The 15612-nt window shown below is 43.7% G+C and overlaps 1 protein-coding gene across 8 annotated transcripts in view; it reads right to left on the reverse strand.

The window, feature by feature from the left end:
- Positions 1 to 15612, reverse strand: part of CLUAP1 (clusterin associated protein 1) — a 44166-nt gene that overhangs the window by 27263 nt on the left and 1291 nt on the right. For 3 of the 8 annotated variants that reach the window (XM_057530089.1, XM_007181558.2, XM_028166341.2), the window contains exons 2-7: positions 13981 to 14092; positions 13005 to 13089; positions 10632 to 10811; positions 7528 to 7623; positions 5267 to 5350; positions 1085 to 1218 (exon numbers count right to left, since the gene is read on the reverse strand). In XM_057530089.1, the coding sequence (XP_057386072.1) occupies positions 1085 to 1218; positions 5267 to 5350; positions 7528 to 7623; positions 10632 to 10811; positions 13005 to 13089; positions 13981 to 14092 (691 nt within the window). Of the gene's footprint in view, positions 1 to 1084; positions 1219 to 5266; positions 5351 to 7527; positions 7624 to 10631; positions 10812 to 13004; positions 13090 to 13980; positions 14093 to 14735; positions 14755 to 15446; positions 15490 to 15612 lie in introns of those variants that run through there. The other 5 variants (XM_057530087.1, XM_057530086.1, XM_057530088.1 and 2 more) reach the window with 4 other exon arrangements.

Consider the following 15612-nt stretch of genomic DNA (forward strand, 5'->3'; position numbering starts at 1 on the left):
CTAGAAAAATGGTACAGATGAACCGGTTTGTAGGGCAGAAGTTGAGACACAGATGTAGAGGACAAACGTATGGACACCAAGGAGGGAAAGCCACGGGGGGGGTGGTGGGGATGGTGGTGTGATGAATTGGGCGACTGGGATTGACATGTATATGCTGATGTGTATAAAATTGATGACTAATAAGAACCTGCTGTATAAAATAAATTAAATAAAAAAAACAAAAGATCTGAGGCTTAACAAAAATGAATTTATGCTTGAAAGGCAGAAGTTTTTAATGAGATAAATCTATCTGGTGGCCCTGATCCAGAGGCAGAAGGGGCGTGGGCTTGCCCTTGGCAAGGAGGAAGCCTTGATGCTCCCTTGGTTACTGTCTGCTGCCCCCAGGTGCTGCCTTCCCGCAGATCTCAGGACAGGAGCCAGAGTGTGGGCCAGGCACCAGTGTCCTGAAAAAGCAAGACACATTCAGAGCGAATACAGCAGCTGGAGAAAGAAAGGAGTAAAGAGAGAAAAATAAAGGGAGAATGAAAAGGGAGGAAGGGCAACACAGAAACAAAGCAAAGAAAGGAGGGTACAAAGTGAGAGAAAAAGGGAGGGCGCAAGAAAGAGGTGCGGTGGGGGAAGTGGGGGCTCCAAGAAAATGTGAGGCACACACTTGAAAGGGAAAGTCAGAAGAAGGATGAATTACCAGTGAGGAATTATAAAACTCTAAAATCTACTCAAACCAAGAAATGGGAGTATGTTTCTGTTTCCACCTAATTTATGGCAAGACAGAGATATGAGGAGCCAGGCCTTGTGTAACTTTCACCATCTGGATTTACTTACTTTGCCTTGCGTTCCCAGAAGCCATAAAAGCTAGAAGGGCGGTTCAAGAACTAAGCAGTTTTCCAGGCATATTGAAAGCAGTAAAGAGAATGAGTTTAGCAGTGTGCCTGTTAAAAACACACGTACATTCTGCAGCAGAGACATCTTTATGCCGGGCTTTTCCCACTGCTTGAAAGGTTAATATCACTGATGATGTATTCCCTCAGTCTGCTTTAACTTGCAGAGACAGCGTTCTACTCACTCTTCAGGTGTTCATATCTACCTGACACTCTGCAGAGTCTGGAGTCGCTTCCGATTTCTTTCCAGCTCTAATTTCCTCTTGTCAATTTTGGCTTCTAGGTTAGCTTCATCAGAGGCCACATTATTGAGCAGGTCTTTCGTCTTCTGAACCTGCACCTACATTTAACAGGAAATGAAGGAGACAAATGTGCCAATAAGGACCATGACCTGACTCTTGGAAGAGCAGGACTTCTCAACCTCTCAAGCCCAGCAACAGCTCACTAAACAGAATCAAGGGGAAGCAAACAGAGCAAACCCTCCCTCAAGCCATCACTCGTTTAACCAACTATTTCCAGGAGGAACATCACATAGGCCTAGAAAGAATCATCTACTTTTTTTTTCCATGAGAAGGTGTTTCCGAAGAGGGACCCAAAACCTCCTGCCACCTCACTTGTTTAGATGGTTACACGTCACTCTGAAGGGTTGGTTTGCCTTCATTTACATAGTTCAGGCTACTCCCCAGCTACAAATAACTGACTTATAGAATACATGCACACACAAGCTTTATCTTAGCTTTACTTAGAAGGGAACAAAAAGAAACGCCGCCTGGTCCCAGCTCTAATGCGCTGCCTGCTGGGACTGAGAGAAGGTTCCTCTCCCCCTCCCAGGCAGCTGAACCGCAGACTGAACTAAACAGAGAAACCACTCCATTATGAGAAAGTGGCTCCCTGGGTGGCTCCGGTGTGATCCAGCCTTGGGGAGGGAGCCTGGGCAGCAGTGTGACACAGGCCCCTGGGCAAGGGGGCAGCGTGAAGGGAAAGAGAGATCACTGGTGAAAACCACAGGCCTCCCCATCCTCCCGTAAGAGCAAGTTCATCTGAGGCAGGGCTAGTCTGAGTAAATGCACTGTCTTCACTCGTGTTGTCTGGGAAGTGGGCCAGGTCAAGGCCTGTGGCTCAGAGCTGCAATCTGCTGCCCTAGGAATGACATCTGCAACACAACCAGCCAAGTGTAGAACTGCTCCCCGCGCCCCCAGGCTGGGACTATCCAACTCTGCTGTTAAGTTCCAGATGGCCAAGGTGGGGTCCTCCCCTCCAGGACTTTACACATGTGTAGGCCCATGAAGGTTTACTGACTGTTTACCTGCAGGCCTCTGAAACACTATGCGGTCCACAAAGAAATCAGCTAAGGAGCCCAGACACGCTGCACGACTCTCAGAGACAGTGCATATTTGGAAGCAGTCACTTTTATCAACACTTTATGGCTTAATTTTTTTTGTCTAAGTACACTAACCATTTCGAAGACGCTTTCATGAAGATTAATCATATCACTAACTATTGATTTGCTGCAAGTACTTTAAAAACCCCAGCAGAGATGTGAGTTCACTCTCAGAGGAAGACAAGGTGGGTCTCCTTTCTGAACAGACAACTCAGGTTGATGGCAACTATTTCTCTGAATCAAAGTCAGATTAAAACCTAGTGAATCTATCTGACCTCAAAAATAAAGATTTTTAAAAAGGGTCTGTTCCTCAAAAAAGACAAATGTGATAAATACAAAAAATTGTCTCTAGCTTTCTGAAATAAATGGCCTATATTTCATAACCCCTTTTAAGTATCCATGTTGTTGTTTCGTTTTTGTTTTTAGAATTATCAAATATCATGTATATTTTCCAGCAACGAAAAGATATCTTAAGAGGTGTTCACCAAGAAATGAACTGTGCCCTCATTTGGTTGTTCCATTTTTAATATTGACTTAGTGCTAAAGGCACATTCATGCCATGCTAACCTGATTCAGCCAGAACACTGACAAGCACAAAAGTATTATCATTAGTTTTTTTTCTAATTTAGAAACAATCAGGAACTTACAAACAGCTGAAGTGTAATACAAAACATTTTTTCCTAACCTAGGTGAGAATGAGCTGCTGACCTGATGCTCCATCACTTCTAAATACTTTAATGTGTATTTCCTGCGAATAAGGCCTTTCTCCTAAATAACCACAACACAATCATCAAGACAGGAAATGAACTCTTGACGCACCACCCCCATCCAACCCTCAGACCCACTGCCCCATGAAGTCCTTAACAGCAGATGGGAGTGACCCCTGGTATTCAGTCATCAGGTCTCCTTAGCCTCCTTCAGTCTGGAATGGCTCCTCAACCTCTCCTGGATGTTCATGACAGGAACATGAACTTTTCACTGTTGAAGAGTAGGGGCCGGGGAATTCACAGAATGCCCCTCAATTTGCCTTTGTCTGATTAGCTTCAGATTACACATCCCTAGCAGGAATAGCACAGATATCACTGAACCCTGAATCCCATCAGGCGGGCATAATTCTGGTTTGCTCCATCACTGGTGATATTCCTTTGATCACTGGATTAAGAGGGTGTCTGTCAGGCTTCTCCTATGACGTTACTCCTTTCCTCTCTGTAATTAATAAGTATTTTGTAGGGAGCTACTTTGAAACTATGTGAAAAACCTGCTCTTCATCAGTTTTCAATGTATTCATTTATCAGTGAGAACTCAAGATCTCCCATTTCATTCAATGGTCTATAATCCATTACTATAATTCATTCATTTTGATGCTTATCCTGTCCCTGGTATGGCCAGGGGAAGCTGGCTTCTGTGTCCTTCTGACAATCTTTGAGCACTTCCTTGCTTTCTGGCACAAGAAGATCTTGTACTTTCTTGTCCCAGCTTTGGAATCAGCCATCCCTCCCGAAGAGCCCTGCTTCATTTTAGTGGAGAATGGCATTTAGAAGCCAAGATCTGGGTGCTAGGTATGCTCAGAGCTAAGGAGTGTATGAATGTGTATGTGGGTGTGCATGTGTATGTACATAAATATACTACATACATATGCTACACATACATACACACAACAAAATTTATTCCTCTATCTATCTACATATTGAAATGCATGCATTTAACCAACACCTCCTATTTCAGGGTTCAATCTAATTTTCTCCCTTTTCATATCTGTAACTCCATTCTCCAACAGTGAGAACCCTGGCTTCCATTATCTTTAATATATTTACTTATTTGATCAACCTGCCTGTATGTAACCATCTCCCATCTCGGCTACCCTGCACGTCTCACCCTGCTGAGGCTCTGACTCTCTGTGCTGGGCTGCGCAGGGAGTATTACTGTTTTATGATAAGAGTACTATAAAAACCAATCTTAGAGTTTTGTACAACTCACAGCAAATTCTTGTTTTATAACTATTCCTAATTTACGTAAGGCCCCCCTGTCTGTGTCTACTGAATAAAATGAATCTCTAATGATGACTGAATACCTACTATGTGCCACACACTGTCATAATGAATGCTCACAAGGACCCTATGTGGTGGGCACTGCCATTCCTCCCATTTTATAGATGCGGAAAGTGAGGCACAGAGAAGTTAAGTAACTTGCCTAAAATCACACAGAGGGATTCAAACCCAAGTAGTCTGAGTCCCCCACACTTTCTGCTTTCCAAATGAATGATTTAGGTGAGATAAGCAAATAACAACTGATCATGGGTAAGTAGTAAAGGATGACGATCATTCTATTTATACAGTGCTGTTTAAAGTTAAGAAGGGCTTCCCTGGTGGCGCAGTGGTTGAGAATCTGCCTGCCAATGCCGGAGACACGGGTTCGAGCCCTGGTCTGGGAAGATCCCACATGCCGTGGAGCGACTAGGCCCGTGAGCCACAATTACTGAGACTGCGTGTCTGGAGCCTGTGCTCCGCAACAAGAAAGGCCGCGATAGTGAGAGGCCCGCGCACCACAATGAGGAGTGGCCCCCGCTTGCCGCAACTAGAGAAAGCCCTCGCACAGAAATGAAGACCCAACACAGCTAAAAATAAATTAATTAATTAAAAATAAATAAATAAATAAAGTTAAGAAAACCTGGAAATCATTTAAACGCCCAGCAGTGAGGAACTGGTTAAATCAAGTATGAAGAGTCCATAAAGTAGAGTATTTACTAAAATTACTGCAGAATTTAAGAGAATTATTAAATTAATAAAACTGGCAAAATTTTATCAACAGGAGAAATTGTTCATATTTGTAATGAGGAGAAAAATAACAGTAAGTCACCAACTATTCTAGAATGCGCTCTAAATTTTTCACCTCCCCACTAACCTGTCCCTTCTTTGTTATGAGGCCTGGCTTGTTCTGTCCTGTAGAGCCAGGAACTGTTTTCCAGTCCCAGGCACAAAAACATTAAATAAAAGCGAAGTAATCTTACCAAAATATCTTTTATTGCAATTCTCATCACTTTTTCAGTCTCATTTATTTCCAGAGGTCTGGCAATTGCTTCTGTTCTCAGTTCCTATGGGAAACAATGAAGCGAAATTATTTTTTCAGAAGACGAATTCGCAAGACCAATTCCCCTGTCTAGATAGGGCTTATGGACTGGTTCTCAAAAGCTTCATTACTGTGTGGGTCTCTGATGCAAAAGCACTCCCACCATCACCTCCTCCAGTGTCTTCTGTAATCCTCTGGCCAGCCTGGCCTCTCTCCAGTGCTCAAGGTCCCCCTCTCCAGCCACAGGCCCCCCTGTACCCTAACACCATGGGAACCTGAACTCACCATCCAGAATCTTTTCTCCCAAATTTGCTTCTTTTACTTGCATTCCATTCAGGTGACCCCAAACCAAATGCAGCTCAACTTGCTGTCTGAACCCCCTGCCAGCCTGTACAATCTTCTTTGTGATCACGTTCCTCTAAGTTGCCTATCACTGACAACTGTAACTAATGAGAAGAATCAGCTCGGCCCTGCCCCTAGCACTAACCACTAACCATCAAGGGAGGCATCTGTGCCTATCATATTAGTACTGGAAATTTCCGAGACGTGGGACTTCATTGCGGATGCAGTTATGGGGTTCCTGGAGCACTTTATCAAATCCTGTCTTGTGCTTCCTTTATTCCACAGTGTACATTACCTCCCCCAGAGTGGAAAACTATTGAGGGCAGGGACCGTGACTTACGCAAGGACACAGAGCACAGTGCCTTCCTTGCCTGTGGTTGGTGTTGGTCCTCAATGAATATTTGTTGAGTGTATGAAAAACATATATTGGATAGGGGATCTTCCTCAGATCATGACTGTATACAGAATTTGAGAAGTCCTACATTCAGGGTCTCTTGGCTTCCATGGCAACAGTTTGGCCTCTGATTGCTCCATCAATTCATTACAGGACAGTGCTAAAAGAGCCCCCAGGGGAATCCTGGTGAGCCTCACAATGAAGCCAGGGCTCTGCTGGCAAATAGCAAGTGACCAGCTCCTGTCTCTGGGACTGTGAGGAACACGTGTAGAACATGTGCACCATTGCACTATAAACAGAAAACATGGAAAGCTGGGAGCTGCCTCACTGCTTATCTAAATTAGCTGTCAGACATTATGTCAGGTTTGTTCTGCCAACTACACTTCACCAGGTGGCAATATATCAAGAGCAGGGATGGTGAGCTAGCACCAAGTCCCCCGCTTCCAGTCTGTTCCTAGGGCAGAAATGAAAAATGCCATTACACTGTAGCAGCAATGCCAGAACACAGGCAAGGCAGTGAGAGAGCAGTCATGGATGATACACCTGATGGGAACGGAATGGACTAGGTGCATTTAATTCAAAAACATTAGATGTGAGCATGTATGCTTCAAATGCCATAAATCCTCACAGGTAAGAATTAAACAGTACTCCATTTCTTCTCCAACCAGTAGGTCCCAAAATCTGCTGCTCGTTGGAATCACCTGGAGATCTTTAAAAATCTGGCTCTCACCCCCAAACATTTTGATCCACTGGTATGGGGGATGACCTGGATGTCGGGTGATTTAAAAAGCTCTATAGGAGCTCCAAGGGTGTTTTAGGAACCCACTCTTCAACAGCTCCTTAAACACAGTGGACAGAGCATCCTCCTTGACTGGCATGGTCTAGAATAAGGACTGCAAGTAAGTTTCAACTGTAACATCAACTTCAAATGATTGGTAGTGACTGCCTAAATTAATGACTGGTTCCCAAACTCTGCTGTATGTTAGAACCACCCAGAAGACTTCAAACTCCCAGTGCCCAAGTCACATTTCATACCAATGACATTAGCATGGAAGCCAGACATCAGTAGTTTGTAAAGATCCCCAGGTGATTCTACTGGGCAACAAGATTTGGGAACCACAGGCTCAGAAGAGCATTTTGTTGGGAAGAATGCCAAGGCTGAGTGTACTGGGGGAAAGCATCATGATCAATAAAGTCTGCCACGGGCACAAGGAGGAAAGTTTCAGCAACAGGCACATTATTTGCCATTCCTGAACTAGATGTCAAAGGTATTAGAAACAGACCAGAGCCCACCAGAAGCACGAACAGCAGCAAACACCATATGCATATTACTTTTCCACACAGTAGCTCATTTAATCAGGTACCGTTTAATAAAATCAAAAGAACAGGGAAAAACAGAACTGGAAAAGAAACCTTGGAAATCTTCTTAGCTAAGGAGGTAATTGAGTTATCTGAACACTGCTTACCCTCAACTCCACCTCCTTGCCCAGCAAGTCATATAGAGATGCTCCCTTGGAAGTGATTTCAGAAGCAAGCTGCCTGGCTGCTTTCAAATCTGCAATCTGGAAGGAAAATATCAAAAACAGAAACTTCAGTGACAGGTTTTTATTAGGCATTCAGAAAGAATCAATCTGTTCATATCGGTTCCTACCTCCAGTCAGGATACTTGACTTACTTGACTATAGAACACATTTTCTACAAGACACATATTTACATCCTGGAGAAGAGAGTTCCCAGAACACCAGTTTAGGAAACACTGATCTAAGAACAAATTAGACCAATTCCAGGCCACCTGAAAAACCCAAATGTCAGGTCAAATGTACTCTGCCACCAGGAGGTGTGGGGGTTGTGAACGTTGACACGCTTCCTATAATAAGGGACCCTGGCAGTGGTGGGGTGAGCAAAGGAGGGGCAACCTGAGGGACACAGGCTTACCGCAGAACCCTGATGCCCTATGTTTAACCCTCCCTGTCCCCTCATTCTCTGCCTTCAGGCTGCACTTCACTGGGCTGCTGTGAGCTCAAATGAGCTCACAGGCATGAAGGCCTTACAAGCTCCCACAAGGCACTGCTGTGAAGATGATGATGATCTGGCCCTGGGCACAGCTTCTTTCTTAGGATCTACACGTCACACCCTCTTCCATGAATACGCTAAACTTCCAAAGAGCCCAAACATTTCCCAGCTCAGCTCCCTCTCCCTCTCCCCAAAACAACGAATTCCCACCCTCTTTCATTTTCAAACCACTGACAACTCTCGCTCTTCATTCACAGGTGGTGACTTCCTTCCCATTTCCTCAGTCCTCAGGACTCCTCTCCCATAGCTGCTTCCTCACCAGCAGTGAGTTCCCAGCTTCCTCTCTGGGAGTCCTCTCATCCGCCCCACTTCTCAGCACTGGAGTTCAGCAGAGTCCAGCCGCACACCACCGCCCCCACCCGGACCTCCCTTCCACGCACACTCCCCGCAAGCTCTCAGCTCTGATACCAAGATTAAAGCCGTGAGCTGGGGCTTGACATCTCCACTTGGACATCTCGTGGACGTCGCAAACATAACATGTCCTTAACCAAACTCCTCATCTTTCCTGCCAGACCTGCTCCTTCCAAACTCTTCTCCACTTCAGTAGACGGCAACTTTGTCCTTGCAGGAACTCACACCCCAAACTTTAGAGCCATGATATCTAATATCGTGCCTGCTAGTCACGTGTGGCCATTTTCAATGTTAAACCATTCAAAATTTAATAAAACTTAAAACTCACTTCCTTGGTTATGCTGGCAACACGTGGCTAGCGACTACCGTATTGCGTGGCAGAGACACAGAACACGTCCACCAGCATGGAAAGCGCTACCAGACAGAGCTGCTTCAGGACCTTCCTTGTGCTGTCTGCTTTCTTCCAACCTACACCCAATCCATAAGACCTCCCTTCAAAATATGCTCTAACCTCTGACCACTTCCTCCCAGTGAGGATCTGGCTCCTGTGTATGGTTTTTCAGGCCTGACCACAGGCAATCCCGGAGGCTTTACCTGGCAGGCCTCCTGGGGAAAGCTGCACTCGAACACCAGTACCCTACAGTCTCTGAAGAGAGTTGCAGTCAAGGAATCAGGCCCTCTGGCCAGTCATGTTCTCATAAAGACCTGCATTCCTAGGTCTCTTTATCTGAGGCCTTGGGTCCAGGTCCTCTTCAGTGCCTCTGCTGAGGCCTCCTTATTGGGGTAGGTAGGGCAAACACCTTCTCCCACACCTCAGGGGGCATTAAAACTGCCAGAGCAGTCTTATGAAACAGGGAGTTGACACTTCTTCTGGCTTTAGCCCCTTGCTTATACCACTGCAGTTAGTGATTAAAGACACAGCTTTCACGTTCAGCTTGTTGCTTTAATCGAGTCCTCCGACGCCTGGCAGCTCACTCTCTCCCCAAGCTCAGCTGAGCACCTGACGGCCACTCTGCTCAAAGGCGCTGTCACCTCCTGCTTTCTAACAGGTCTCTGGGCTTCCACCTTTCTTCCCCCTTCAGTCCGACTCAATCCAGCAGCCAGAGTGATCCTTTTAATATGAAGTTTCAAATTATGTACTTCTCTGATCAAAACTCAACGATTTTCCACGTCAGAGTCAAAGTCAAAGTCTTGACAGTGGCTTTCCAGGGACCACAGGCCTGGGGCTGCCTCCCCTCCCAGCTCTCATCACATGGCCCCCTTGTGTTTCCTCAAACACACACAGCACACCTTTCCACTGAATGGTTTGCTCCTTCCCTCCTTCAGATCTCTGCTGAAACCGTCACCCAGTCCCTGAGGCTGTCCTAGCCCTCCATTTAAGACATCTCCCCCGGCACCCCAGCCCCTTCCCTGCTTTACTATCCTCCACACATGCAGCCCATCTGACCTGTCACTCTTTCTGCTTTGCAGTTTACAGTCTGGCTCCCCCAACTGAGCCGCGGGAACAGAGGATTCCTGTCCTTGTTTTTCACGCCTGTATCCCCAGTACTTGAAGAGTGCCTGGCAGATAGCACGCTTTCAATAAAAAGTTGAATTTAGGGCTTCCCTGGTGGTGCAGTGGTTGAGAATCTGCCTGCCAATGCGGGGGACACGGGTTCGAGCCCTGGTCTGGGAAGATCCCACATGCCGCGGAGCAACTAGGCCCGTGAGCCACAACTACTGAGCCTGCGCGTCTAGAGCCTGTGCTCCGCAACAAGAGAGGCCGCGACAGTGAGAGGCCCCCGCACCGCGATGAAGAGTGGCCCCCGCTCACCACAACGAGAAAGCCCTCGCACAGAAACGAGGACCCAACACAGCCAAAAATAAATAAATAAATTAATAAATTAAAAAAAAAATGCCACGCCCAGTGCCCACTTTATAGGCCAGTAAAAATCACTATTTCTGGGCATTGGTAGTTTAAAAAAAAAAAAAAAAAGTTGAATTTATTGTCCCTTCTGCTTTGATCCAAATGCTGACAAGCACAAAACTGACAAATGGCCCTCAGTCAAGGAATAAGGAAAGAAGTGATGCTGTATTGATACAGCCCATTTCAGAGTTTGAGAAATAAACATTCCATTCCTCACTACAAGCCTTGCATTGTCCTTACCTTTGAGCTAAGGTCAAACTTGAATTTGCTGATATCTTCCTCTCCTATTTTAGAGTCCTCCATCCCTTTGGTCTTCATAGCATTATAAAGGACAGAGGTGATCTTCAATAGTTCTTTCACTGCATACCCGTCTGCTTGATAAAGCTTCTTAGTATTGAGTTTTATATGTGCCTTAGTGGCCTATTTTCAGATTAAAAAAAAAAAAGTTTAAGACCCATTCCACGTAAAATCTAAACCAAATTCCATGTAGGTCATTTGAAAATGTCACTGCCAACAATAGGGATATAACCAAATCATTTTAAGAATCAAACTTTCAAGTTACTCATATATTGCAAGTGGGTATGTTGACTGACACAATCTTGATGGAGAGCAATTTGGTAAATGACAACAAAACTACAAATGCATACGTCCTTTGACCCAGCAATTCCAATCCTAAGAACTTATGCTAGGGATATACATATTCACAAACAAAATGATGTGTATAGGCTATTTGTTACAGCATTGCTTCTAAGAACAAAAGTTACCAACAACCTAAATGCCTACCTGTATAAATTACATAAGTTATGGTATAAACGCGCAAGCAATACTACTCAGGTGTAAGAGAAGTTAAAGAAATTCTATGTGTATTTGAAAAGTTCTCCAAAATGTACTGTTACATGAAGACAAGATTCTAAACGGTGGTGTGCAGTATGCCACTATTTGTGTAAGAGGAAGGAAAAGGAATATACAGTCTATTTGCTTAAATATGCCTAAAGAAACTCTGAAAGATATTAAGAATAGTGATCACTGGGAATGGAACTGGGCTGATGGCAAACAGAATAGAAAGTCATTTTACTCTGTATTGTTTCATGATTTAAAAAAATTTTTTGAACCATAAAATATATTACCTATTCAAAAATAAGTAAATAAAATTCTTTTTAAAAATCTGCATGCTATTTTATTTCCATTAGAAAAATATTATCTATATAAAATTTTGGTCCAGTTTCTTCTCCTTTAGCTCTACTAGGTTTGAATACTTAAATACTTTAATTTTACTCAAGTAAAACCAGAATCATATATCTGACATGAAAAATAAATATTTTACATCATTAAATTAATAGGGTTTAATTAGGTGTGCTCTTTATTATTTCTCAGGAATAGTAACTCATCTTTCCTGTATGTTATTTCCCTTTACTTTTATTTATCTGAGTAACTACGTAATGCATGTCTTTTTTCCCACATCCAGTAATACAAGTGTTATGTAAGCATAATTTGTAACGTCAATAACTAGATTCATCATTAATATTCAATTTATGTTCAATTCCCCTTATTATATGGTATTTCCATAATAACTTCAGATATTTCAGTCAACCTTACACTTTGCAACAAAGACTGTAAAAATTAAGATGTTAATTTAAAAACATTATTAAAATTCCAGACTAAATAACCCTGGGCCCACTTAAAGTGATGCTGTCACAAGATGTCCTGGAACAGCTACTGCTTCAATTTCAACATGGCCTCCTTTGGGCAAAGCAGCAACCTGGTAAGCAGCTCTCACAGGAAAACTACTCTGGAAATATTGTCTGTAGATGTCATTGACAGTATGTCAGCCAGCAAAACAGTTGTTTTTATCACATTCGTGAACTCACAGCCTACTGCTTTCAGAATTTCACCCATGTTTGTAAGAGCCTGTTTAGCCTCTTCTGCCACCCCTCCTGGCACAAGCTGTCCACTTGCACGGTCCATGCCTAGCTGTCCTAAAACGTAAATGGTCCTGCCAACTAACACAGCCTGACTGTAGGGACCAATGGCCGCTGGGGCATGGGATTCCAAAATTCTTAACAAATAATGAATTAAAAACAAAAAACCCAGAAAACTTTGTTGGTAAAATGGCTCCACAGAAATCTGGTAATGGAGTGTGTTTAGAAATCTGGGACTTCCCTGGTGGCCCAGTGGTTAAGAATCCGCCTGCCAATGCAGGGGACATGGGTTTGATCCCTGGTCCAGGAAGATCCCACATGCCATGGAGCAACTAAGCCCGTGCACCACAACTACTGAGCCTGCGCCCTAGAGCCCGCAAGCCACAACTACTGAGCCCGCGTGCCACAACTACTGAAGCCCATGCGCCTAGAGCCTGTGCTCTGCAACAAGAGAAGCTACAGCAATGAGAAGCCTGCGCACCGCAACGAACAGTAGCCCCCACTTGCCACAACTAGAGAAAGCCTGAGTGCAGCAACAAAGACCCAACGCAGCCAAAAATAAAATTAATTAAATTTTAAAAAAAGAGAAGGAAAAAATACTTTTAAAAAAGAAATCTGAAAGCAGCTCTAACTAGGCTTCATCTCCTTCTAATGTATTTAATTTTACAACTCCATCAAAAAACTGTGAACCAACCATGAACTGGGCAATTGCCTTAATGAAGAAAACTCGGTCTTGTTCAGTCTCAACATCAGAAGGGATGTCAGTCTGAGGTTCATACCTATTGCAGAGAGAGAAAGAGAGAGAGAAGACACAGGGTAATTAAGTATAAAGTTCACAAAAGAGAAAGTAAAGCAACTGAGAGGACAGTGGCTCTGTAACGGGAAGCTCTCTGAGTCCCCAGCTAAGGCAGTAAGAGTAAGAAAGGCTTCAGAAGCAACACAAAATACCAAATATTCAAGAGAACAAATCTTCACCTAAAAATAGGTTTAACAAATTTCAAAAATCAAATTCGGGGCTCAGCTTACAAAATTAAATCTATCTCAGACTGCAAAGTTTCATTAAAATAATCAGAACTATTACTCTGGCTGCCTGCCCTTGACCCAGTGGAGTTCCTTTCTTCGAGTAACTGATGACACACTGGGGTCAGCAGACAGCAGCCCTTGGCCTCTTCCTGTACAGCCCGCAAACTAAAAAGGGTTTTTACATTTTTCAAAGGATATAAAAAACACAAGGAAGAATACATGACAGAGATCTTATGTAGCCTGCAATGCCTAAAATACTATCTCCTTAGCAAAAAAGTCTGCCAACCCTGAATCATATTAGATTTTTCACACAAAATGAAATCTAAATTATTTCCAAGCCAGGTACTCAGCAGAATGTGTGAGGAGGTCCTGTCACTCCCTGATGAAGGTGAGGGGATGAAGAGGAATGCGGACCAGCACCCCTGTGTCGGCTTCCTACTGAGAAACATTCTCCTTTTACCGCTGCTTGGTACACTCCCTTCTCCCACAGCGTTCTTTAAACTCAACTGATTTTTAACAGGTTACAACCGAGTCTGTCAAATTTTATTGAACTTTTCGTTTTGCTTCACAAAAGCATCCTGTTTCTAGGTGGCTAATGAATAACATCTCATATTCATTCTTAGACCTCAGTAAAGTGCAGTTCTAACCTTTTCACAAGCCAGAGAAGCACTTCAGATACAAGTCCGAAATTTGGTGTGCGGAAATTTTCCATAGAAATATGTCGAGGGTATCCCAAGGCTCTCATCATCTCTGTAAAGTCTGTCCAAGGTAAAACACAATGTAGTCAGTTCCTCGTCAAACAGCAACGACTTATGAACGTAGACACTTTCTTTGCTTTCTCTTCTTACTCCCAACCTACTGACACTTTTATGGACTATTTATCAACTCTCTAAGAGGGAAAGAAAAAGGGAGATAAAAGTTAAAATACCTAATCTGCTTCCTGAAAATCATTTATTTAAATTCAGTGGGAGAAGAGGAAACTGTACATTGCAATGCGGTTTAGGGATTGGCTGTGATTTAATTTCTCTCTTGGATACCTCATTTATCTCTTGGATAGCTTTCTCTTTACCACTCAAAATGAGAACTACCGGGCTTCCCTGGTGGCGCAGTGGTTGAGAATCTGCCTGCCAATGCAGGGCACACGGGTTCGAGCCCTGGTCTGGGAAGATCCCACATGCCGCGGAGCAACTGGGCCCGTGAGCCACAACTACTGAGCCTGCGCGTCTGGAGCCTGTGCTCCACAACGGGAGAGGCCGCGATAGTGGGAGGCCCACGCACTGCGATGAAGAGTGGCCCCCACTTGCCGCAACTGGAGGAAGCCCTCGCACAGAAACGAAGACCCAACACAGCCATAAATAAAATAATTAATTAATTAATTAATTTTTAAAAAAATGAGAACTACCTGGCCACGGTTTAAATGTTAACCGTGGGGTTTTTTTTGGGGGGGGGCGGTGGGTGATGATGGTAGGGTGAAGTTTATGTCTCTGTGTTATTTCTGAGTTGACTTTTTTTCCCCACTGAGCATACAGGACCTTAATAACACAAAATTTAAACATTAGTTGCATTGTATTTAGAGAAATCTTCAAGAAAATGATTGAACGATTGAGCAATATTTAGATGTATTATGAAACAGACTAAGAAACAGTAATACTAATACATGTTGATACCAGATGCTGCAGTCACTAAGCTTTCAGCAAGACTTGGAAATAAAACATCTTTTTAGTTCCCACGATGTGCTAAGACCTATATTCAGTGTGCTTCTGGCTAAGTAATGTCTGTCTTCACTCTTCTTGAAGGTGGGTATTCAAGATGTCCCAATGACATTCACAAATAAGCTACCTGGGCCTTGGAAATTAGGCTGGATTTCACAAGACAACAGAAGAGAAGGCATAAGCAGAGGAAAGAGAAGCAGAGGAAAGAGAAGCAGAGGAAAGAGAAGCAGAGGGCCTCTGTTGCTGTTTTGAGGGCTATTTAAATAGAGCAATGGAAAATAAAGCAGCAGCCCTCCCATCACACAGTAAGCCCTAAACACTTCTTGCCGCTAAGTAGCAGTGCAGTTGTTAATTCTACAGTATTATTGTCAAAATGGAGACAATCTGAGTAAGAATCTTACCATGAATTGCATAATGTACAGCATTCATTTAAGGTCACAATGCTCAGAAATCCCCTTCTTGTACAGTTTTCCCAACACAACTCCATTCAACGTCCCCTAGCAGAAGGCTGGCCTCCCTCAACTATGAGGAAGGAGAAACTTGTCTCTACAACATAAGGTCACCAAG

This window comes from Balaenoptera acutorostrata, chromosome 15 (assembly GCF_949987535.1).
Source record: "Balaenoptera acutorostrata chromosome 15, mBalAcu1.1, whole genome shotgun sequence".
NCBI classification, from domain to species: Eukaryota; Metazoa; Chordata; class Mammalia; order Artiodactyla; family Balaenopteridae; genus Balaenoptera; species Balaenoptera acutorostrata.